We start from the raw sequence: 25,476 nt of genomic DNA, 5'->3' as shown, positions 1-25,476 counted from the left end.
AACACGTGACACACACGTGGTTCTGGAATTCTTAAAGACAAGACCAAGTGTCTTTATCGATCTTCTATTAATTAGCGAACGACAGTCGTTACTTAAGATTGTTATTCTAACAATAGAAACTCTTTTACAATGTCCCGATGTTTTAAATGAAATTTTCGTAAGTTTTAACTTATGTTTCTGTGAGGATTTCTTCGTTTATGTTCATATTAATTGTATCATGGGAAAAAAATCTTCATGAAGATAATTTGTTAAATGTAACGATGTGACTAACACTCGTTTTTTCTAGATCAACGATTCAAGTTTTCTTTGCTAAATGGCTAAAAAACTATTAGAGACAATACTTTGCGCCTTAACTGGATTTCGCTATGACGAGACCTCCTTTCAACAGAAAATACCATAAATGCGGAAAGTGTCGTCCCAGATTAGCCTGTGCGAACTGCACAGGCTAATCTGGGAAGACACTAAGCACATGCATTAAACCCCTTTTCATAGAGCATGGTCCATATATAATTCCGAGAGCGGCGTTTACTCAGCTGTTAGTTAAACATATCTGAATGTTTTCATAAATCACAGACAGACATTATTTTGTTGTTCTCGTTTCCTGATTCCATATTGTGTATTGAGTTTACAAACACAAAGGCAGAAACTATATTCTCAAAATTGAGTGATTTGCTTTACTTTTATGAACCCAGGGTCAAATAATGTATATCAAAAATAGCAATTATGATAAAAATAGGATTTCTTAAAAATCAATAACCTGTTTATTTGAAGGTTAAAGTTCATACACTAAAATTTTGCAAATGGCGGAACTAGTAAAATAGTTTAGATTTCAAACAATTGTTAATGACAGTGTTCTAAAGTTGATAATTATGAAGAAAATCAAACATTTTCTGTTGTTGGTTGTATCAAGATGCGGGCATTCACATCTTCAGATACACAAAGGCTTTTATGGACCTTTGGCGATAAACGTTAGCGTTACTTGTTACCTTCGCTCAAACTGTGACGTTTTGTCTATCATAAAAATACGTAAGGATAAATATACCTGAATAGAAGTTTCACAAGATGACAAGATGCGCTGTTTAATCAACGGTAGATCTCTTTGACTTATTCAAGGCTTTACAACGTCATTTATTTCAGCCGAGTTCCAATTTACAAAGTGACGATTATACGTGTTGATTTTATTGGCCATTTTACGGTACCCATAATTCCGTATCGCACAGCTGCGAATGGCCTTGCTCCCATTATCACCAAACTTATTGTGCGCGCAAGATGGCTACTGATACGGGTGTCGATAACGACACGATAAGAAGGGATAATTGGTCCGGTAGGCTAGATTTTATACCGTACCCTAATGATGATTAGCGCGTTTTATTTCTAGCACACATTCTTTCCAGTAAACAAAAATAACGGTATATTCGTCTCGCACGTTGCTGTAATTATCCCCAATGGACACGAGCTGACTGTTCTTCCGCAGCCTCACGAGATTAACTATAACGGATAGTGGTGTGTAGCCCACTCCTCATTGCAAACACATGTATAAATCTCCTCTTGCCACCGAGGGACATCAACCCTCATTTTCACTGCTGCTTTTACACAGCTATAATGTCCTCTGTTGTAAGCGTCGTTTCTCCTCTGCTGGTGCTCCTGTTGGTGCTTTATTATTTGGTGATGACGCTACAATCTACATATGAGCCTTGTTCTGAGAAAACTGGGCTTAATGCATGTGCGTAAGGTGTCGTCCCAGATTAGCCTGTGCAGTCCGCTTTTATGGTATTTTTAGTTTCAAGAAAGTCCCTCCTTACCGAAAATCACGTTTAAGCGGAAAGTGTCGTCCCTGATTAGCCTGTGCGGACTGCACAAGCTAATCTGGGACGACACTTTAAGCATTCATATATGCATTATGCCCAGTTTTCTAGGAACAAGGCTCATATAATGGACTCTGCTTCTATTTTTTCATCGCGATTATTAATCGACTGTCAGTGCTTCATTTTTGCTTTCGCTACCCTTATCATTATTATTTTTGCAATATTTGCCGCACTCTTAAATAGTGTGTAATGAATCCTTGCCAAATTTCGATTTTAATATGAGAAGAAACCAACATAATTTTGTATAAAAAATAACGAAGCTGCTACATGTATTAGTTATTTGTTTGCTTGTTGTTACAGTTACGGGGAATAGAATATCACCCGTGTGAGTGTAGAGCGTTAGTACTTCTTGTAGATGAATTAAAACAGTTCAGTCCGGAAATTTTTATTGAAAATAATTTAAAATGTGAGAAAATCGTTTCTAATAAATATCATCGTCGCACAATTGCAAAAAAATATTATATTCGTAACAAGCGTTTTCGGATATCGACATTTTGTTAATAAGAGAAATCTTTTTTTTAGGATTTCATGATAAACTATTTTTCATTTTACAAGAACTTATATAGATCTATAAATTAACTTAAGCGTGTTGATATATGATTGTTTAGAGCTCTCTGTGGCAATAATTAAGGCGAGTGATCTGCTTTCTTTTTGAATTGCGCATACATTTGATGGCGGTTCTTTGTGTCTAGATCACATTTCAATGTCAGGTTCCATTCTCTTAAATATTGGTTGTGCATACATTCTTGTATAAAACTTGCTGAACTGTGAAACACGAAAATCATTTGTAACAGTAGGGTACAGTATTTTGTCTGCTATAATTTGAATAAAACGATGCCATAATGACCACCTTCGGAACCCCTCCACTGTCATCGTCACGTCTGCGCGTGAAGGATCGGTCCAAGACAAATCGAGAATTCGACCAATTTGGCAAGCAATGCAATAATTGAACGGTTTCTCTGGCATTTTCGACAGGCCTTGATAAGATATCGGAAATTTATTTTAGGTTAAGGGAAAGGCCAGTTTAAATAGTTGATCGGTGGAACATTCTTATATTATTTAATCATAGTTGCAAACATGAACTTAAACTAAATCCGTGACTCATGCAGTTATCTGTATTTATCAATTATTAAAATGTAAATGTATGATCTGATAAATATAGACATTTTATTTTGATTTATTTATATAACATCGATTTCGTATAATTTAAACAAAGCGGACGGCGTTCCGAGTTGTTTAATCATATTATGCCCTTTCATGGACGAAAAGTACACATTAGTACAATTCTAAAAAAAATATTGACATAAAATTGCGACATATTCTGCAATTGTGTTACGATATGTTTTATTCTTTTTTGGAACTAATTTGTCCCATGTGTACATTGATATATAGGGGAGTTAAAAAACAAATTCATTTTTTTTTCTATTTAAAAATATTACATTGTAATATTGCATATTATAATAAAGTTAAAGATCATTTATACATTTTCATTATTAATACATGTTTGTTTATATATAATGCAACTAATCGTAGCATTATTTGAAAATAAATAAAATCTTTGGTAAATATAGAGCTGTTCTTGGCCCTCGTTTGATACGCATGTGCGTTGAACTATTCTTGAAAACGAAACATTAAGGTATCAAGATTATGTCGTCACAGTGACATATGTCTGATTCAATAATATCTCTTTCAATAGCATATTTAATGTAATTTAATAATTGCAAAATGAACCGACAAGCTGGTCGCAAACAGTAAAACGATATCATTTTCTTCAGAGACTGTCGCACAAGAGAAGGCAGAAGACATTTGAACGGTCATTAATCTGCGATTCCGCTCTCTTAATTACTGACAAACAAGATTTAAACATGCTTTACCAGCGGTCGCGAATTTGTATGGCTTTTCCGCGACACTGTAGCATCCATTAGAAATAATGAATCGTTCACGCATGCGCACTTGGTCGGCACGCGCCTATTCGCGCCATAAGTGGCTTCGTTAGTTTAAAATAGCGGAGTAAGTTTTTCTCAGACGGTGTCAATCTTCTATAAGAAAAAGAAAAATACACATTATCTGACTTTATTGGTTTCGTCTACCAATGCTTTCGCTATATGGGTAATTCAATATTCTTTTCCAAGAAATTTAAACATTGTGTTCAAGCTGCTTAATAATAACGATGTACGGTATGTTTGTGATTTGCAAAATATATTGATACATCTTCGAGAAATTAACCCTTTGCATGCTGGGAATTTTGTCTTCTGCTTAAATGTCGTCTGCTAAATTTCTAAAATTAGCATTTTCTTCGATTTTTTTCAAAGAATACTATCAGAATAGCAAACAGTTTGGATCCAGATGAGACGCCACGTTCTGTGGCGTCTCATCTGGATCCAAACTGTTTGCAAAGGCCTTCAAAATTCGGTTCCCGCACTGAAAGAGTTATATGAAACGTGAAATCGGCACATTGATATCATCATTTCAGAAGAAAAATACGTCGATTAATTATACCCGTGTATTATTATGTGGCCTTACAATGTTAAACATTACCTGCATGCATATCTTAAAATGCTTATATTTTATTAATACTTAACATTTTAATATACAAAATAGTTGCATTTGCTTCTTCTTGGTCATTGTGCATGCACTACTAACCAAGAGATCGCCATTTGCAATCGATCTGATATTGCAGTTTATGTTTTTTTCACATGTTATAAGGACGCCTTTATATGAAGATATTTAAAAGTAAAATATTTCCACATATTTTCAAAGAAAAGACCTTTCAATTGCTTTGAAAAATTATATATTTAAGTACTAAAATCATCGTATATAAAGACAAACCTTGCAAATCGTCTCTGCAGTTTTGATTGAAGTCATAAGTATTTGCCTTTTGCCATCTAAACACAACAGTTATAGGAAGGGCTCCCGTTGGCTCAAAAATGTCTGTATCCAAATTTACCATCTTAATTCTAAATGTTTTGGATATTTTATGTGTAAATAGAAAAAAATATTGCAGCCCAATGCTAATTGCTTCAAGAGCCCACTTTCGATATTTGTAGCCATTGGCTCATTTGGCGCCATGCAGAGCAAGCCGCGTATAAGTGTCATATCAGAAGGTAGAAAATATAGTTTGGCGCGCAAAAGGTTATAGTTTTGAGCAAAGCTTTAGAGAACTACAATCAACTTCAGCGTTACAATTTAAATCTTTGTTTGTATAAAGTCCAAATAGTTCCAAATAGTTTTGTGTTTCAACCTGCTTGCTATGAAAGAAAATGCCGCTTGCAATCACATTATGGTTCTTTGTGGGATTCGATGGTAATGCACGTGGTTTTATCTGGAGATGGTTTAGCAAAATGTTGTTAGTTATTCGTTAACGCATTTTAGCAATACAAAACAAACAGACCTACTACTTTTTAAAACATATACCAGAGTAAAAAGACATGTATTTATTGCTTAAAATTAACACTGCAAAGAGAGGAATCGACAAAAAAGGCTCGGTGCTTATGGCATGTCTCTCTGTGTCATTTGGAAGTGATTATGATATGATGTAAAAAATGAAACTTTTAACTTCAATCTATTTAAATGTCAAAACGACCAACAGTATATACAATAAGTAGGTATAAGTAAACAGAATAAGAAATGGGAGGTTGGAGTTATATTACACCAGTTCTGTGAACATGTTAAGTCTGTCTGTAGCCTATTGTTTAGTGTGCGATTGCCTTTGAAATATATTTTCACATCATCAGCATACATATCTGAATCCGATTGTAAAGTAAAGTATATGTAAATATAATATACATATAGTATAGTTAGTTGAGGTCCTAAAAAAGAGACAATAGAAACACCGGGTGTGATAAAACATGTTTCCGATGTTATTCCAGCTGCCTTAATTACGATTACGATTTGTATGATATGATGCAAAACATTTAATGACATGACGCAGAAATAATCAAGTTTCGATTTGTTAAGCAAAATTGTATGGTGAACTACGTCAAACTATTTTTTGAAATCAACAAAACGTTGCTATTGCATAAACGTCTGGAAAATCCTGTATCAATAGAATTTTTAACTTAAGAAGGTAGTGTTTGTACATTATCATATTTTCAAATGTTTAGGATATAAATTCCTCTTTTGTATATACCTCAACTTTTATTGTGTAAGATTATCAATTAGTGTACAGACGGCGTTATATATTCAATCCATAACTCTATGTGGCCTTATTTGGCGTACAGAAAAATGTTTACAAAAATCAAAGTTTTCTTTCTTAAATTCCGTTTTCTCAATTATTTTAGAAATATTGGCAAAATGTTTGTTGAGTTTGTTAAAAAAAATTACATCTTCAAATAGCGTTGATGCGTTTTATTTGTATTGTATTTTGTAAAAACTGCATGTCTTTTTTATGTCATTTGCTTTTTTTGCTGTTTACCAGCCACATTTGCTTATTAGTTTGTGTTTAACAGTATTATTGAAAAAAATCTTCATTTTTCTCCATAATCGAATTGCATTTATTTCTCCATATTTTGCATCAAATGCTCAACGAGCTTTAAATTTATTTATTTATTTGCATAATCAGCATTAAATGCTTTTGGCAAAATAAATCATGTGATAAATTCATATACACAGTGAGTTGAAGTTTGGCTATACAGAGAGTTATTGTATGCAATATTGGTTATTATTAGTATTATTATATCACACAAATAGGAAAGTAAATCGTAGCATACAAATGATGTCGATAGATTAATAAATATAAAAAACAAACAAAAACACATACAAAAAACAGGAAAATGTAGCAAAAAAACACACAATGTTAATGATGGGAAGGAATTAAGACAACTAGGAAGCAACAGAAGGATCAATGATATCTTTTCGTTTTAACATTGCAAAATATATAAATTTCGATACTTTACGGATACGTTTTTCAGACTTTGTTGACATAATTGTTCAGAAATATTTCAATGTGTTAAACGACAGCCTTATATTGTACTTTTACCTTAACTCTCTATAATTTGGACAAATACAAAGAAAATGAAATTCAGATTCAATCATATCAGATGTACACACTTTACACTTAAGATCATTAATGTCAATATTATTAAATCTTCCTCTTTCTATTTCTAAATGATGTGAACACAATCGGAATCTACTCATTGCAATTCTATGCTTTTCATTATCTATACAATTCAAGTAGGTTTCAAAACAAAATCCTTTTTAAAAAATGATATAGTATTTTAGCTTACTTTGAGGCTGTATACATTCAAACCAAGTTTGAATGTAAACATCACGGACTCTTTGTTTTACCATACAAATGTAATCGATTTCGTGATACGGGTGCAACAATAAATTACTATAGCCAAGATCATCAAGTTTAGTTTTAACAGCATTTGGCCAGCACAGTTTTTTATCAATATTCATGCATGCATCGTCAGTAGTTAATGCATTAAAAACTCTATTTATCAAAGTATTCTGTGATCTCATGATTTTACACCAATAGTTAAGGGCTCGTTCTTTGCAAATGATAGACAATGGGAAGCGACCATGTTCACCTAGTACAACAGCATTAGATGTTTGTTGACGAATCCCAAGTATTTGTTTACATAATTTCTAATGCAATTTATAAACCTCTGGCATATCGTAAATTCCCCAGACTTCGCAGCCATACGTGATAATTGGTGCTACCATTGAGTCAAACAGTAACAATTTAGTTTTAATATCTAATTTGATTCTACTAAATATTGAAATATGGTTATTATATGCTTTGAGGGCCTGCTCATTTAGTGATTCAACTGCACGTTTAAGTGAGCCGTTATAGAATTTTTTTATACCTAGGTACGTAAAAACATCTACTATTTCAATTTTGTCGCCGTTGAGTTCCCATTCGTGAATATTTCTATATTTATACTTTTGAAAAATGCATACCTTAGTTTTCCCGACATTTACCTTGAGATCCCACTTCTTAGAATATTCATTTATACAATTTAATTGGTGTAGACTATGGGTATCAGTTGAAAAAATTGCAATGACATCGGAAAACATTAACATAAAAATAGATAACATATCAACATCATTAGAACATAGGTTTGTAGAACTCAAAAGCTCACAAATATCATTGATAAACATAATAAACAAAAGAGGTGACAAAGGCTCACCTTGTTTGACTCCTAATGATACATCAAAGAATTCTGAGTATGACATTAAACTTAGGCACTTTAAACAAGATTTCACATTTGCATATATGGATTTTAGCATATTAAGCATTTTACAGCTGATACCAGAATTTACAAGTTTAATCCATAGGGCATCATGAATGACAGTATCAAATGCCTTTTCATAGTATACAAAGGCACAATAGAGTTTTAAATTATTTGCTAAAACCTTCTGAATAGTACTATGTAGAATAAAAATACAGTAAGACGTGCTACGATTATTTCTAAAACCAAATTGACATTCATTTAAAATTGATTCGTTCTCGCACCAACTATTTAGACGGTTGCGCAGCGTTAAAGAAAATATTTTAGCCAGAATATTGACTAAAGTTATCCCTCTATAATTTGCCGGATTAAAGATTGACCGACGTATTGAGAATGAAAGTAATTCGCATTCAAGGTAGTACGTACAGAATTTTAATTTTAACTTATAGAACAAATCCTTTCATTATTGATAGGAAATACAAGATTAAAAAATTATTTTGAAGTATTGCTAAGATAGGTACATCAGATGAACTTGGAACTGCACTGTAGGATACCGATTGCACGTTGTACTAAAGAATACATAACTATCAGGCGCGTGCGTAAAAAAGTTGTTAAGTGCGTGTGCGTTAAGTGTAGTACCAGTTCAGTATGCTAGCCTGTGATGAATGTTTTTGCCTAAAATGGATTTTCGTTAAGAAGAGATTTTCTTTAAACTTAAAATGCCATAAAAAGTGACGCCCCTGATAAGCCTGTGGTGACTGCACATGCATTAAGCCCCGTTTTCCCAGCACGCCACATATATTATATTCAAACATTAATACTATCCAATGCCATCGACGAGGAGAAATATTTTCTTCTAGATGGACTCCGGACTTTAACTGCCCCAGATTGAATTATTAAGAGCATTGCTTTTGGAATTTCCCCAGAAATTTCTTTGCTTCTTGGAGAAGCCGGATTACCCGGATGAAACCCCAACTTTCCGATATGGCGCTCACCTACGAAACTCACATGCGCCGAAGTGGGCATTGGACCAAAGTCGCCTAAAAACTGAAGCTCGTTTATTAACCACCGCACTTATCGGACAGCCCCTGAAAGTCTCATTGAGTACGGCTCTTTTCCAACGCTCGAACCTTAGTCTTTTGTGCATTAGACAGAAATTCCAGCCACAGATTGCTACTGCCTCTCCTTTTTTTATATTGCTACCCTATAGTGTGTCGAGAATGGAAATATACGGTACATACAGCACATAAAGACTGCCTTGGAAATACTGTTAAACAACAGGTGGCGATTTTAATGCGCCAGAACAAGACCGAGAAACCTGTTATGGGCTATATACCACTTCCGGATTCGTTCAATACACAACATTTCTTTAGAAAACTTTTAAACCAGACGACGACGAGCGCGAGCGGCCCGCGTGCTACAAACGCGAGCGGTTCCAAGAAAAATATTGCTCTTCCGTGAATCTGTTTATTATGAAAATAGAAAGATTACAGAAATCCGCCCCTTGATACAGCAACAGAGGTCTTACAATGCCTTCGCGCAGTCTTTGAAGTTTGAACATCTGTTTGAAATGGCGGAAGTAAGTGAGCGAAAGTTGGACCCAACGAATTTATAACCCGAAAGAAAAAAATGTCAAAAGGAAAAATATGCATAAACAAGTGTGTTATAGTTTTAATCGAGTTATTTACTACTGCGCGTCCAAGGACCAAATTAACATAAATGATTGTTTTAGAGAACTGTTTTTTTATATTTCATTTAACAATAAGTTAACGTATGCAAAATATTTGCATGACTTTTTTTTTTTGAAATCGAGCCTGTGCTATATTTTTTTGGATTTATAGGTTTATTTGAATGGTCTTGTGATGAAAATGTAAACGGTAAGTTAAGCATAATGTTGTATTTATGTTGAGCAAATACTAGCAGCACAATATTTAAAAGGTCGAATACATTTTGACCCAATGTTTTGTGAGGAAAATAACAATTTTAAATAAAAATACACTAAAATATGCCATATTTACACACGAAACGAAATACCTTAATTAAGTTTTAATATTGCTTTATCAGTCCAGTGCAACAGTATTTCAATGGTGGACAGGTGAAGTCTCATCATTTTATCTTAATAAACATTTACGTATTCCAAATATCACCTGATGGAAAAAGAAACGATCCTTGAAATTTGCAACATCGCTTCTATTACTTTCCGGAATCCCATTGGATGGCAATTTTCCAATAATGAATATTCATAAGCTCGCAAAACACGCCCTCTACCAATACCTCTCGGCGAATACCCGTGGATGTGAAATTCAACTGCCGATTCCTAGGGTTGCGTTTTCGAGCCGCTTTTCAAATAAACTGATCTGCGAGATAAATACAAGGGGTGATCTCATATAACCGGCCACCGAGAGAATAAACAAATACGGGATTAAAAACGGCAAACAGTCTCTGCCAAATCCAGATACATTCGTCACTTGCATGCCATCACACACCAGTGTGTTATAATAGTGGAACGAAGTTGACATTCTTTGAAACATACGGATTTTGGAAATAGTATTTGCGTGAAACTAAGGAAAAGTGCGAAGCAGGCTATAAACATCGAGCGATATATTTAAACAAGTGTGAAATATGTTAAATGCGCAAGCCGTCTTTTATTCATAAAACAGACGAGTACGGTTGTAAGGTGAGAGGTATATAGAGTGTGGTATTTCCATAATACTTAGGAGAACAGCCTGTGGATGTAAACTACAGGACTGTACACGGGGAAAGTGAATGGGAGCCCCCGGGCGCTGGGAAACCTATCAACGCCCTGCTGCGATCCTCGTTAGCACGTGCACTCCATGATTTTCTCGAGCTCGGCGGGACACGATGTACTGATACATCACCGGGTGACGTCAACGTCAATTTGGAATTCCCCGTCGACATGTGCAATTAGGAACGCAGCTCAGACATTATCTCATAGTTTTGTAGGATTTAAAATCATAGTATGCACGTATTTTGAAACGTTTTGAAGAAGATGTGTAACACAGTTTTCAGTGCTTTTTTCTTTGGTGTTCAAAAGCGTCCAAGCGAACACTTCGTGAATGTACTCATGTCGTATGAAATCCGAGAAACAACGCTCCTTTCTTACATTTGTCAATTGTAAATTACTTTATACCGTATATAAACAATAACATTACTCTCGTCATATACCAGAACGTGACGTGATATTCCTAACGCTATGGTGGAGAACATGGCACCTACGTTAGATAACAACGTTCACTACGACGACGTTTATCGTCACGACCACGACCACGACATGGATTATCTCAATGAGGTAAAAACGTGGAAGTCGTCACGTAAGACGACATCAACATTTTTAAAGTGCGTAAACCTGTGTCCGCTTACTAAAGTTTGCATGCAAATGATAAAGCTTGCATCATTTTGAGGCAAATGTTCAAGAAAAGTTAAATCAGCAATATTAATTTTGTTATATCATACAAATTGTGTTAAATCGGATAGTATTTGACAAAACTGTATACTAAGAACCAGTTTCAGGGCACATAACAATTAGGCACAAACAAAAAACAGTGATTAAGTATTGTGACCCCTAACACATTAATTTGAGCAAGAGATCACTAGGTTCATGGTTTTGAAAACTATCGAACTTTCATAAACAATCGAAATCCTCCCATGTACACTAATTTAACAAGGATGGAAACAAACTTTCGTGGCATTTCCAAAAATCATATGTTTGGTCCCATTGCGGTTTGCGGTTTGACCAAGAAAGACAAAACACGGTAAATTAGTTGGTCAGTTGATAGAGTTCGGACATTAAAGGGACCATTTCACAGATTTAGGCATGTATTGAAGTTTGTCATTAAATGCTTTATATTGATAAATGTAAACATTGGATCTAAAACGCTCAAGTAAAACATCATGAATAAAATTTAAAAAAGAAAAGAAAAAATAAGTAACCCACAACAGGGCTCGCACCACTGGCCCCTGGGTCCTGGAGTAAAAGTCTACCACTTAGACCACTCGGCCATCCGTGCTCATAAAATGAATATTGTAGTTTATACTTATATATAAACAATTCTCGTAGTTTCACAAAATATAACGACAACAACAGAACTCTCCAAAGTATTCAATCGTTTAGCGTTGCAACGCTTTATAATTTTCAGTTTTTTAATCGTCAAAAGATGCATATTATGGCTATTTTAGTATATGGTAAATTTTCAGTATTACTGTTTTCTTACAAATATCATAACTAAAACGAAAATTTGCGAGTTTGAAACATTTTTTTTAATTTTGTCAATTTACCAAAACGTGAAAAGGCCCCTTTAAATAAACATGAGCTAAAGGAACAATAAGTTAATAGAAAAATTGGCGACAGCTATTGATGATGCAAAGTACATGAGTTTCGTTATTTTAAAATTAGGTATAACATATTTTCATCAAACTATTTTACGTTTACCTCCAGTAAATCGCGTGCATTCGTGTTATGCACAAAGCTTTTTCAAGTACCATAAAATTAAATAAGAAATGTAATAATTCCGTCTTTAAACCAAAGATATCATCAATAAATACGTATTCATGTATTGTCTTCTGATTCGGATCGATGATCATTCCTACAAATAAATCACTGCGAGTCAATAAGTTCACAGTATTTAATTACATGAAATTAAGTTAAAATTATTTAAACAATTTTGCATTTATTTAAATTCTAGTGTAATATTAAATAAACAGCTGTATATTTGTTTGCATATATCTCTTGACACTTTAACATACACATAACTTTGGTCCTGTGAAAAATTAAATGCATCATTAAACAATATGTAACATTTTAATGCATCATTTTTCATGGGCTTTTGTAAATTAAGCTGGACTGTAGGTTTGACTTAATCTAACTTTGCGTTATACAATGATATCTAATATTAATTGTTTATAGAGGGAAGAAATGCCGATAAATACTGGGAATCAAATGGAAAAAAAAACATTACTAATAATTGGAAACAAAACCAGCCCAGCTATAATCTTTTTTTTCTTCTTTTAATTATTATTATTAAATTCATGTTTTCATTATTTTATTATTATTACTTAACCCATGTATGCCTAGCGTCCTGAAAAAAGGACATTGCAAACAGCGTAGACCCAGATGAGACGCCGCATAATGCGGCGTCTCATCTGGGTCTGCGCTGTTTGCTTTAAAGGAATTTCTTTATGAAATATTCTAAATATAGAAATAAATATACTTGACATCCCTAATTTTGGAAATAAATTGATCCAATTTAGAAGGATGGGAGAGTCAACTAGGCATAAATGGGTTAATATAATCTTCGTCATATATAAGGTTAACATATCAATACTATGCGTATAGCAAAACAACAACAACACTTGACGTTCCAAATATTTCTTGACTTTAAAGTGTCATTTTTATCTAAACACTTTTCTACAAGCACACTTCAACAAACAGATTTCAATTCTATTGACACTTAGCGTAGGAACAAAAGTAAACACACCACTAACACGCTGTCCAAGGGCATGACGTAACGTAAGCTCCGGTACTGTACGCTTCCTCAAAAGCGCGTTTGTGTTTCGGATTGGGCTGAACGTCAATATTTTGGGTACATACCTCTAATGCGTCCTAACTTTATGGCTTTCTTGAGTAAATATTATTCTTTCCACTTTTCTTCGGTCTGTCCGGACTGCTAAGGTCTGTTGTAGCAATGTTTTCTTCAAAGTTCACGAATGTTTGGCAAGTAATTTTGAGTCAACACATGGGAGCTAGTGTTCATTGTGCGTATCAGAGTTTATGTAGCAAATACTTACTCGTCGACAAGAGGTCATGAGTTGCCATTTACTTGTATGTGTACATACTTGTCCGGAGTGAAATCGAGCGCATGTGACCTTAATCTTTTTCTGCCCGTATGATAAAATAACGATAGAAATATATAAATTTGATACAATAGAATGTTCACATGTTCAAAATACATCTTATCAACGTTCATAAGTTGTTTGTTTGTTATAGCTCAACCGATTCTTATATTTCGTACCGACCCTAATTTTTCATACCGACCGTAATTTTTCGTACCGACCATAAACTCTCATTTTTGTTATTTCTTGTTGAAATAAAGATATTCTGGCTGCATTCTATCATATGCGCCAAACTTACTTTCATCTATCGATGAAACAGAAATTTTGCATACATATTTTAAAGATTTATGTCTTTTAACATCAATTTAAAGGGACCTTTTCACGTTTTAGCGAAAACAATGTTGGAATTTTTAGTCGAGCGTTAATATGTGCTCCTAAGTAATTTAACCCATTTATGCCTAGTGGACTCTCCCATCCTTCTAAATTGGATCAATTTATTTTCAAAATTAGGGATGTCAAGTATATTTATTTCTATATTGAAATATTTCATAAAGACATTCCTTTTAAGCAAACAGCGCAGACCCAGATGAGACGCCGCATTATGCGGCGTCTCATCTGGGTCTACGCTGTTTGCAATGTCCTTTTTTTTCAGGACGCTAGACATAAATGGGTTAAAGAGGCCTTTTCACAAATTTTGGCATATATTGAAGTTTGTCATTAAATGCTTTATATTGATAAATGTGAACATTGGATCTAAAAGACTTCAGTAAAACATCAATAATATAATTCAAAAAAACGAAAAAAGTAACCCTCAGGAGGGTTCGAACTACTGACACATGGAGTCCTGGAGTTAAAAAGTCTACCACTTACACCACTCGTCCATTCTTTCTGATACAAGGACATATGTATTTTATACTTAATATAAGCAATCCTCGTAGTTTCACATAATATTCATTCGTTTCGCGTTGCAACGCTTTATAATTTTCAGGTTTTTAAATCGTCTAAAGATGCATATAATGGTTATTTTAGAGCCTGGTAAATGTTCAGTATTACTGTTTCCTCACACATATCATAACTAAAAAGAAAATTTGCGAATCTGAAACAGCTTTTTTAATTTTGTCAATTTACCCAATCGTGAAAAGGCCCCTTTATTAATATCTTGTAAATTTTGCTTATTTTATGTAGTGATTTTTATAATAGGTTATATGTAAACTTTTGCGTAAATATGAACGGTTGAGGCTCTGTTATAAACAGTTTCTATTTGAATTTAATTTAAATAACCTGTTTTAATTATCATAGACGAGTGTTTCTTAACATTAAGTTATACATTTATTTATATGAATATACCTTATATGTAAATATTCTTGTATTCAAATTGAATTCGGACTTCAAATGTTATGTGCGTTTTTTTTATAATTTCATCGAGGGGAAATATTCTTGTTTTATTTCAAGGATTCAGTTTGCTGGATTCAAATTGTTTCCTGTAGTTTAAATCGTTTATACACACACTATACATGTACTACTAATAGAATGATCAGTATTGCTCTACACATGCTAATAATTACTGAAAGCTGACTGTTGCATAACAGAATGTTAGCTTTTTTATTCATCAGTTTTGACTGAGTTATACACAGTTTATTAACGTATGTCAAATGAAGCGAATAGAATGTCAAAAGCAAAAAAAAGCTGTGCGTCCTTGCTTTGTACTTGTTTTAGTGGTAAAACGTAATTCATATCTCGAAATGAAGAGTGAACCTTCATACGTGAGCCTCGCTCTGTGAAAACGGGGCTTAACGCATGTGCGTAAAATGTCATTCATATCAGCCCGTGCAGTCCGCACAGGCTAATCAGGAACGACGCTTTCCGCACAGGCTAATCAGGAACGACGCTTTCCGCCTAAATTTACTTTCACGCTATAACTCAGCCCGTGCAGTCCGCACAGGCTAATCAGGAACGACGCTTTCAGCCTAAATTTACTTTCACGCTATAACAGACGAAAGTGTCGTCACTAATGAACCCGTGCAGAATGCATAGTCTAATCTGGGACGACACTTTACGTACATGCATTAAGCCCCGTTTTTCCAGATCAAGAGTCATACGGGTATATGATTCCGCAAAACTAGCATCCGAATTTATTCAAAATCAACATGTAATGTGAAAGTCCTTAGATTATTAAGAAACATTATATTTCTTGTTAAATATTTTTTTTACATTAAATGTATGCTTTTAGATTTTGAAACACGTTTGCTTTATTTAACTGAGTCGAGCTTCAATATCTTCAAATCGTCTTAAACAACTAAGCATAATTAAAAATTTCCAATTTAATATAAAAAGACAAATCAGGATTTGGTTCATTTAAGGTTACAATGTGCAGTCGAGTCGCAATAAAGACAAATCCATGATAACAGAACCAAATAATGGCTTATTATTAATATGTTTCTTACCAACCTGTTATCGAAGCTTTTAAAGGAATGCAAGTCATAAAATAAGTCGTCAAAATGCTTTGTATCCCTGACCGGATGAATGACAGTTTCAAGAAATTAACAGTAAACAACGAATTGCATGTGTCTCACAAGCGTTCCAGACGACTATGCAATTGTTATACAAACGCATCAACGTTTAATCGAATATTGCCTGCACTAAAATAAACATAGATTTAATAATCTCAATTAATTAATCACAAATGCGATTTTAAGGCATGGCTTTGAAATCAGTTGTAGGGTTATGTCCGTCTCCAAGAGATGCGCAACACTGGGAATTCCCAGCGGTTTTCTGGAAACTGTATGGGGCCGTCAACGTTGATGTTGCGTTTGATTTTGCCGTTCCGCATATAACCACAGCTTACAGTTAAAAAATATTTTGTTAAGTATCATTATTTTATTCTAAAGACTATTGGTAATATTTGCACCTTGCCCTGTGAACAGGTGTTTAATGCATGCGCGTAAAGTGTCGTCCCTGATTAGCGTGTGCAGTCCCAGACTTTCCGCTTTTATGATATTGTCTGTTCAAAGAAAATCTCTTCTAAGCAAAAATCAAGTTTAGGCGGACAGTGTCGCCCCTGATTAGCCTGTGCGGACTGCACATGTTAATCAGGGACGACACTTTACGCACATGCATTAAACCACGGCTCAGTATTTGTGTTAAGTATCATGTAACTTGTTTCTCTTCTCAGGTTATTTACAATATTTCAGTATTTGTCTTCAATGTTATTCGCTTAACCAAGAGTAGCGGATCTTATTTGGAAACAGGATCTAGAGAATACTGTTACTGTCGGCTCAAGCACATACAGGGTCCATCTTTCGGACATTATGAAGTAAAAGAACGTGCAATAAATCAGCCATTCGATCCATTCCATAAATTGTTGTAATACGTGACTGTTCCGATGTGTTGTGATTTGTTTTATTAACTTCCAATGTATATTATGCATTTGTATATCCACCTAAATCTGTACATAGTTTTTGCAATTACAAATAAGTACATTTTTGAATGTTATAATGTTTTTTATATCCTTATTTTTGAAATTTGAATTATTTTGGAAAGAAAATATAACAAAATTCATGTAAATTTTCACTTATTTACTTAGTTTCCACCTATGAAAGGGACCTTTTCAAGTTTTGGAAAATTAACACAATTAAAAAAACATTGTTTCAGATTCGCATATTTTTTGGTTGTAGTTGTGAGGAAACAATAACACTGATTATTTACAATTCTCTAAAATATCCAATATTGGCCTCTTTTTACGATTTAAAAACCTGAAAAAGTATAAAGCGTTGCAACGCGAAACGATTGAATTATTTGGAGAGTTCTGTTGTTGTCGTTATATTTTGTGACACTACGAGGATTGCTTATATATATAGTATAAAATGCATCACTCATAATATTTGCACGGATAGCCGAGTTGTCTAAGCGTTAAACTTTTACACCAGGGGTCAGTGGTTCGAGCATAGTTGAGGGTTACTTTCTTTTCTTTCTTTAGTTTTATTCTTGATTTTTTACTTTGGCTTTTAAGATCCACTATTTACATTTATCAACATAAAGAATTTAAGGACAAACCTCAATTAATGCCAAAATCTTTGAAAATGTCCATTTAACAGGGCAACACGGTCTCCGTACTTTGTGAATAACCACGATGTCACGTGATTATTGAAGAAGTTTCGTTATTGGAGTAAACGGCTACCAAAGTAAAAGCTCTTTTCTAAAAACATAGCCCCGCTCAATAAATAAAATTTTAGTGCATGTGAAAAGGCAAGAAATTCCGTTTATAGTCCCACTCGAATTAATCTAAAAAATGTTTAATTTATTAATCGGACAAACGGTTGTAAGTGTTCCGTTATTGGCGACCTGACTGAAATAATTTGAATTTTGTAAAAAAAAAAGAGAGTAAAAACATTTTTCATGTGCCATAAAACACTCATACATTTTTTTCATATTGTACATTGGTTTGAATGAATGGTTTATTTCAATGTAGTCACAGTTCACACCTCTAAGGTGATTGGACCCGGACCCTTTGATTAGGTAGATTATGTAAAATTTTGAAAAATGCATTTAAGTTTTTTTTTAACTTGACAGATTTAAGCATATAAACTGAAAAGGCTCAAACAAATCAGTTACGAGAAGACAGATTTTCTTAAGTTTACAATCAGTAGCTCTCATCTGGAATTGAACCCGGGACGTATGGATCGAAACGCTATCGTCTTATAGAGACTCGTATTTATAAACAAACCCGATTAATATGTGCCTGTGGGCTTCATTTCTGAGCGTAAAGTTTCGTCCTGATTTTGCCCGTAAAGTCCACAGGGCTTAGCAGCGACGACACTTTCCGCCGTAATTGGATTTTCGCTTCAAAAAGAATACGTTAAAACGAAAGACACCATAAAAGCGGAAGGTGTCGTCCCTGATTAGCCTGTGCGAAAAAAACTGGGACGAAACTTTACGCATATGCATTAAGTCATTTATTCACAGGGCGAGGCTTACTTATTTACAAACGAAACTATACTACGTTTAAGTTGAAATAATTTAAAATAGGTTTGCTATCCAAAACACGTATACCTTCTCCGGGATAAGAGTCCGTATATCTTTGCGCAAATAACTGTGTCAATCGGACTTAGGCGTTGATTTGCTTGTTTGAATATAATCTAAACTTTCCTTTTTTGACGATGCTGCTTCAGCGAAGCAGCTCATCTAAGTTATCATACCATGAAAACACATCTTCACAATGGCGACCTATGTTAAAGACCGAGCCAGTCCGATTGATTTAGCTAAATTTTCTCAATATGCATACCTCGCTGATTATCATTGATAACGGTAAAGGCAGCTTGGTTCCCGTCCTCTTTCAAATTTATCGAGAGGTTCGGGACAGGAACCAGACACGAAACTACCAGGTGGCACTTCAAACGCTGTGACGCTGGGAAAACCCAAAATTTAGTTATTTTTAGATTTGATCGAGAATGTAACCCGCCTCCCAGTTTAGCTGAATGGGTCAAGTTTCCCAGGGGTACTACTTCCCCGTACCCCCAATTTTGTTTCGTACCCACACTTTTTCGTACCTATTTTTTTCGTACCCATTTTTGTTTCGTATCAAAAAAAAAATTGTACCCAAATTTATTCTGAACCTAAATTTTTTTCGTACACATTTTTTTTCGTACACAATTTTTTTTTCGTACACAATTTTTTCTTCGTACTCAAATTATTTGTTGGCATAATTTTTTCGTACCCAACATTTTCGTACCCAATTTTTTTTCGTTCCCACATACACAATTGTGGTAATGTAGATAAACTTAATTTGATGCTTTTATATCCATCCTCTTCAAAGGCATCGTCACACCAGTACTGTCAGTACTTTGATTTAAATCTATGATAATGTGTTATGTCAATTGCAAATTTGTGAACGGTCCCTTTAACCATTCAAATCGGTAGGGGCTCTCATCGTGTCGCAGTGTTTTCGCGATGTAAACAACAACAAACAGTGACTCCATCGCTAAGCTTTCCTCACGGTTTATCATTATTATAAAAATCTCAACTGATGATGCAAACCAATTTGCAAAAGTATAATGTTAAAGGCAAAATATATATTGACTAGAAATGTTATGTCGCTTCAGTATATTTTTTATTTATTTTTTTAAAATGGCATTATGGTTTATGACAAAATGTTGACCATTTTCCTTTTTCAACAATGGAAAATGTGTCATTAAAAAGGACAAAACTACGGAATTATCCCCCCCCCCTCAGAAAAGAAAACACACAAAAAACAACGATGCACATCCCCAAAGTATTCATCTACATGTAGTTACAATGTTTTTATGTAATGCTAATGAAATAGAAGATATTTAAATCCAATGCAAAAACTTTTTTTTCTAATAACACCCCCAGTATAATTTTAACCTGAATCTGTTCTTCAGATGCATTTTTACTTCATTATACTTCATTTTCTTCTTTTTCTGTTTTTTCTGTTCTGGCCGTTATGTCCTCATGGACATTTGTTTAATTATAAGAAACACATTTTTATAAACGTAAGCAAATGTGAGACATGTGTTATTTAAGCAATCATGTCATAAAAACTTATTAAAGACTATACGTGAATAAGCGTTTACATAAATAAGACATATACGTTTATTATGCAACCATTTGATATAACTTGGCAAAAGTCTATATCATACTAACGTGTATCGAAATTAGACGTATGCGTCAACAAAAACAGGCTTAAAGATAATATTTTATATTTACACGTATTTACTGTCGAAATAACGGTTTCTTTGTCTCTGTCTACCAGGCAATGCCGGACTTGCACGGCTCGGACGTGTGTCGCTACTGCGCGGCATGTGGCTGCCGTATAGACGACCGCTACTTCCTGATGGCGGCGGAGAAACACTGGCACGTGCACTGTCTCACGTGCGTCGACTGCAAGCTGAACATGGACAACGAGCTCACGTGCTTTGTACGCGACGGCAACGTATACTGCAGAGAGGACTACTACAGGTAACGTCAACGTTACGTCAACGTAACGTATACGCCTGATTGATTACGTTTAAATGTTGAGTTAAAGAAGCGTTAAATTTCTGCAGTTTAAAGTTTCATGTTTATTAACAAGAAGTCGTCGTATATAATGTATGCCTAGCTACGGCAGAATTGTTGTTTTGAAAGAGTTTGTCGAAATTTGCGATTGCGCAGAGAATAGTTCACGTGTGATTTAAAACAATGGGCTTTAACTCCTTCAAAATATTGTAATCTTTGCTAAATGCACTGTAGCACTTGGCGACAATTATGCTGTAAATATTTGAGGAAAATAGCACGCAAAATGTAAGGCGTGTTGCGCATAGATTATTTTATATGCAATTGTAGACCAAGAGCAATACCTCTTAGAAATATAACCCAGTCGCAAAACCTTGACAATTAACCACTATAGCACTTACTTATAATTATTCTTAGAATGTAAAATAAAAATCGCAGGTAAAATCAAGGATGAGTTGCGCACAAATGGATGCGACAGCCGATAAAACTCACTCGCGGAACCACGTCTACCATTTTTATATTCGTACGCCGTTCGACTGGGGGAAACAAGCAGTTGTAAAATTACTTTAACTAGTTATATTTTGGCAAGAAATTATCTGTGTTCTGAATGATTTTTTAGCTGCTCATAATGTACTGTGTGAATATTTTATACGGAAATCGTAGTTATTATGCCTCCGGATCAAATGATCGGGAGAATATTGTTTTTGGCCTGTCCGTCAGCCTGTCATTGTATGTGTCTGTCTGTCTGTGATTGTATGTGTCTGTCTGTCTGTCATTGTATGTGTGTGTCTGTCCCAAAACTTTAACCTTAGTCATAACTTTTGCAATATTGATGATAACAAATTGATATTTGGCATGCATGTGTATCTCATGGAGCTGCATATTTTGAGGGGTGAAAGGTCATGGGCAATGTCATCCTTCAAGGTCAAATGTCAAATATATGGCTTCAGTAGGAGGCATTGCGTTTTACAAACACTGCTCTTGTTGTTTTAGAAAAACAACACGTTCGTGTTTTTATATATAATCATACATTTTATATATAACATTTATTACTTTGAATACACGCCGTCAATATAAGGACGATGGGACGACGTCATGATGTGACGATACAGCCACATATGCATTTAAATGCAAATGCATAATTGCGATACAAACATATCTTACGGTTTTTATTTTAATTTTATTTATATGTGGTTGTCCCCACGTTCTCCGGTTCCACCCCCAGCCACTGCACAATGTCACATCAACATTTACTTAATTTTAGTTAAAATAGCAGCATTTTGCAGCTTTATTTCAAAGTTCGACCCAGGTTCCGAGAGTTTATTAACTCTTTCAGTGCTGGAACCGAATTTTAAAGGCCTTTGCAAACTGTTTGGATCCAGATGAGACGCCACAGAACGTGGCGTCTCATCAGGATCCAAACTGTTTGCTCTTCTGATAGTATTCTTTGAAACAATCGAAGAAAATGCTTATTTTAGAAATTCATCAGACGACATTTTAGCAGACGACAAATTTCCCAGCATGCAAAGGGTTAAAATGCTGATGCACACCATTACATAATCAGGCGCGAAAAGGACCTTATTTAACCCTTTCCCTCTCAGAGGCAAAGTGATGATTACTATATGCAAACACAACAAACCCAGGAAAGCCTGCGAGTCACTCGCAGTCTGTTTATGTCTTATGCTGTTTGCTGCTCATGAGTTTCTAAGTGTTTGAAATGAAGCTTTTAAAAGTTGAATCTTAAAAGAAAGGTCTTAAATTGCATTTAACTTTAAGGGACTACCAATGCGTCAAAATACGCATCGAAGTGGTTAAAGGGATCTTTTCACGCTTTGGTAAATTGACAAATTGAAAAAAGTTGTTTCAGATTCGCAAATTTTCGTTTTGGTTATGATATTTGTGAGGAAACAGTAATACTGAACATTTACCATGCTCTAGTATAGCCATTATATGCATCTTTTGACGATTTTAAAACCTAAAAATTATAAAGCGTTGCAACGCGAAACGATTGAATAATTTGGAGAGTTCTGTTTTTGTCGTTAAATTTTGTGAAACTACGAAGATTGCTTATATAAGGTATAAAATACGTGTAGCATGTGTTCTCGGCGGAACAGCTCAGTAGGTTAAAGCGTTTTTACTTCAAGACTCTGGCAGGACTTCAGGGGTCACTGGTTCGAAACCTGCTCCGGGCAATGTTCTTTTCCTTTTTTTAATTTTATTCTTGATTTTGTACTGGAGCTTTTACGATCCAATGTTTACATTTATCAATATAAAGCATTTAATGAATAAGTTAAAAAAAATGCCAAAATCTGTGAAAAGGCCCCTTTAAGGGATACTCCGAAATACACACACTAACGCGCTTGCTGACGTTTATGCGGGGAAGTGAACAGCAAAAGCAGCGATTCGAAAGATCGTCCGTGCCGGTCAAACGTCTGTAGTATTACGTGCATGTGATATTAACTACTCATTGCAAATGTGTATGAACAGGAACAATAATTGAAATATATCGAATTTAGTTATAAACGAGACAGGCAGACCAACACCAGAGTTAGACTTAAACCCTTGACTCGCAAGAGTCAGACTTTTACTCTAAACGGGGATACAAAAGTTAGACTAAAACCCACGACTGGTATTTACCGATTCATTCAAGTGCAAACTTTAGATTTGGTGTATTTTTTATTTTCATTTGACACACACATTCTTGACAGTATTTCCAGCAAAAGTAATATTTTTATTTACCCATGTATGCCTATCGTCTAGAACAAAGGCATCAATTGGCAAACAGCGTAGACCCAGATGAGACGCCGCATGATGCGGCGTCCCATCAGGGTCTGCGCTGTTTGCTTTAAGGAATTACTGAAAGAAATATTCTAAATATAGAAATAAATATACTAGACAGCCATAATTTTAATAATAAATTGATCCAATTTAGAAGCATGGGAGAGTCCACTAGGCATGAATGGGTTAATCTTTCCGCTGAATCACAAGAAAAGTATGTCTTTTACAGTAAGTCGACAATCTCGCGGCATAAAGAGAGGCTCTAGGAGGAGTTATCTGATAATGAAAATTGAATATTCTTTAACATGAGAGACAAGTAATTACAAGAAAGGCCGTCTCCATAAACACCGGGTCAATTTGAATAATCAAATTCCGCAGCGTCTCTGTGACCTATTTAGCGCCGTTGAAGCGCTGAGAATTAGCTCAGTCTCGCTTCAATGCCGCGGGACTGGCACGAAAGGCACGTGCAGTTTCGGAGTGAAAACGTGTTATGCGCGGAACTGGAAGATTGTGCCCTCTGGTTCAAAGCTTTCGGTATATATGGGACCAGCATTGGGTAGACAGCATGCGAATATTATTATGTTGTCCTCTTTATTCAATTTCGTCTGTATGTATTATTATTATTATCATTATTATTTCATGTATTGCTGTTTGTTTGTTGTTGCTGATTGTTTTGTGGTTAACGTAGGGAAAGTTTATCGATTATGTTGAGTACAAAGTATAATAAGATGAACAAATATTTATTATTAGTAATACATATAATTAATTATGGACGATTCCGGTTTTCTGTACGTGTATATATTTGAGCCTCGCTTTGGGAGTCGGTGCTTTACGCATGCGCGTAACGTGCGACCGCAGATAAGCCTGTGCAATCAGGGAAGACAACTTCCGCCAAGAGTGTATTTTTACTAAGAAAAGACATCCTTTACATGAAAACATCCATTTAAGCGGAAAGTGTCGTCTTTGATAAGCTTGCGCGGACTGCACATGTTAATCAGGGACGACACTTTACGCACACGCATAAACCCCGTATTCACAGAGCGCGACTCATATATAAAGATGTAAATGTTCTTTTTCAGACGTTATTCAATAAAGTGCTGCGCAAAATGTCGTCTGGGAATCGCCGCAAACGAGATGGTGATGCGTGCGCGTGACTTTGTGTACCACGTGACCTGCTTCACGTGTTGTTCGTGCAATAAGACGCTACTTCCGGGGGACTATTTTGGGATGCGAGATCACGTGATATATTGTCGCGAGGATTACGAGAACGCGGTGCAAGGTTTGGGTCCCGGTCTGTCGCCCGCGGCCGGGATCCAGTCGGGTAGCCCAGGCATGATGGGGGTAGACGGCATGGAACCAATCCCGTTCTACCCGGAAACCAAGCGCACACAAAAAGGGCGACCCAGGAAGCGGAAATTAGCCGCCCCGGAAAATAGCGGATATCGACAAATGAGTAAGTTACTTCAACGTTTTCAAACGAGTTAGAAAAATTATTCATATGCTGTTTTCTGCATGGAAGAATTATTTTGTTGATCAAACAGTGTACGCCTTGTACCGGTACATTTTGATAAAATAACAGAGTAAAGCTGTCTAAATGTAATATTCGTGGCTCCTTTCTTGCTTTTTAAGTCGTTTTATATTAATTGATAGCGAAGTATGCAATCGCATCTCCTATTCAAAATATATCTGTCACCTGTAAGCAAACGTACAGAACGCAGGCGCATTTTATATGCGGCTGAAACAAGAAAGTACGAACATCCAGCTTGCCTTGAGTGTTCCCGTCAAGTAGCAGATAATCG

The 25,476-nt window shown here is 35.1% G+C and overlaps 2 protein-coding genes across 3 annotated transcripts in view; one reads left to right on the top strand and one right to left on the bottom strand.

Annotated features, from left to right (window-relative positions):
- Positions 1-25,476, bottom strand: part of LOC127836866 (angiopoietin-2-like) — a 456,318-nt gene that overhangs the window by 314,747 nt on the left and 116,095 nt on the right. The window lies entirely within an intron of this gene.
- The window catches only part of LOC127836870 (LIM/homeobox protein Lhx9-like), a 31,168-nt gene continuing 16,144 nt past the window's right edge, over positions 10,453-25,476 (top strand). For both annotated transcript variants that reach the window (XM_052363513.1, XM_052363512.1), the window contains exons 1-3: positions 10,453-11,351; positions 20,661-20,866; positions 24,757-25,130. In XM_052363513.1, the coding sequence (XP_052219473.1) occupies positions 11,256-11,351; positions 20,661-20,866; positions 24,757-25,130 (676 nt within the window). In that variant the 5' untranslated portion in view covers positions 10,453-11,255. The remainder of the gene's footprint in view (positions 11,352-20,660; positions 20,867-24,756; positions 25,131-25,476) is intronic.

Source organism: Dreissena polymorpha, chromosome 7 (genome assembly GCF_020536995.1).
Source record: "Dreissena polymorpha isolate Duluth1 chromosome 7, UMN_Dpol_1.0, whole genome shotgun sequence".
In the NCBI taxonomy this organism is placed as follows: domain Eukaryota; kingdom Metazoa; phylum Mollusca; class Bivalvia; order Myida; family Dreissenidae; genus Dreissena; species Dreissena polymorpha.
Note: the sequence above shows the minus strand (reverse complement) of the source record. Positions and strands in the feature narration are given on the sequence as shown.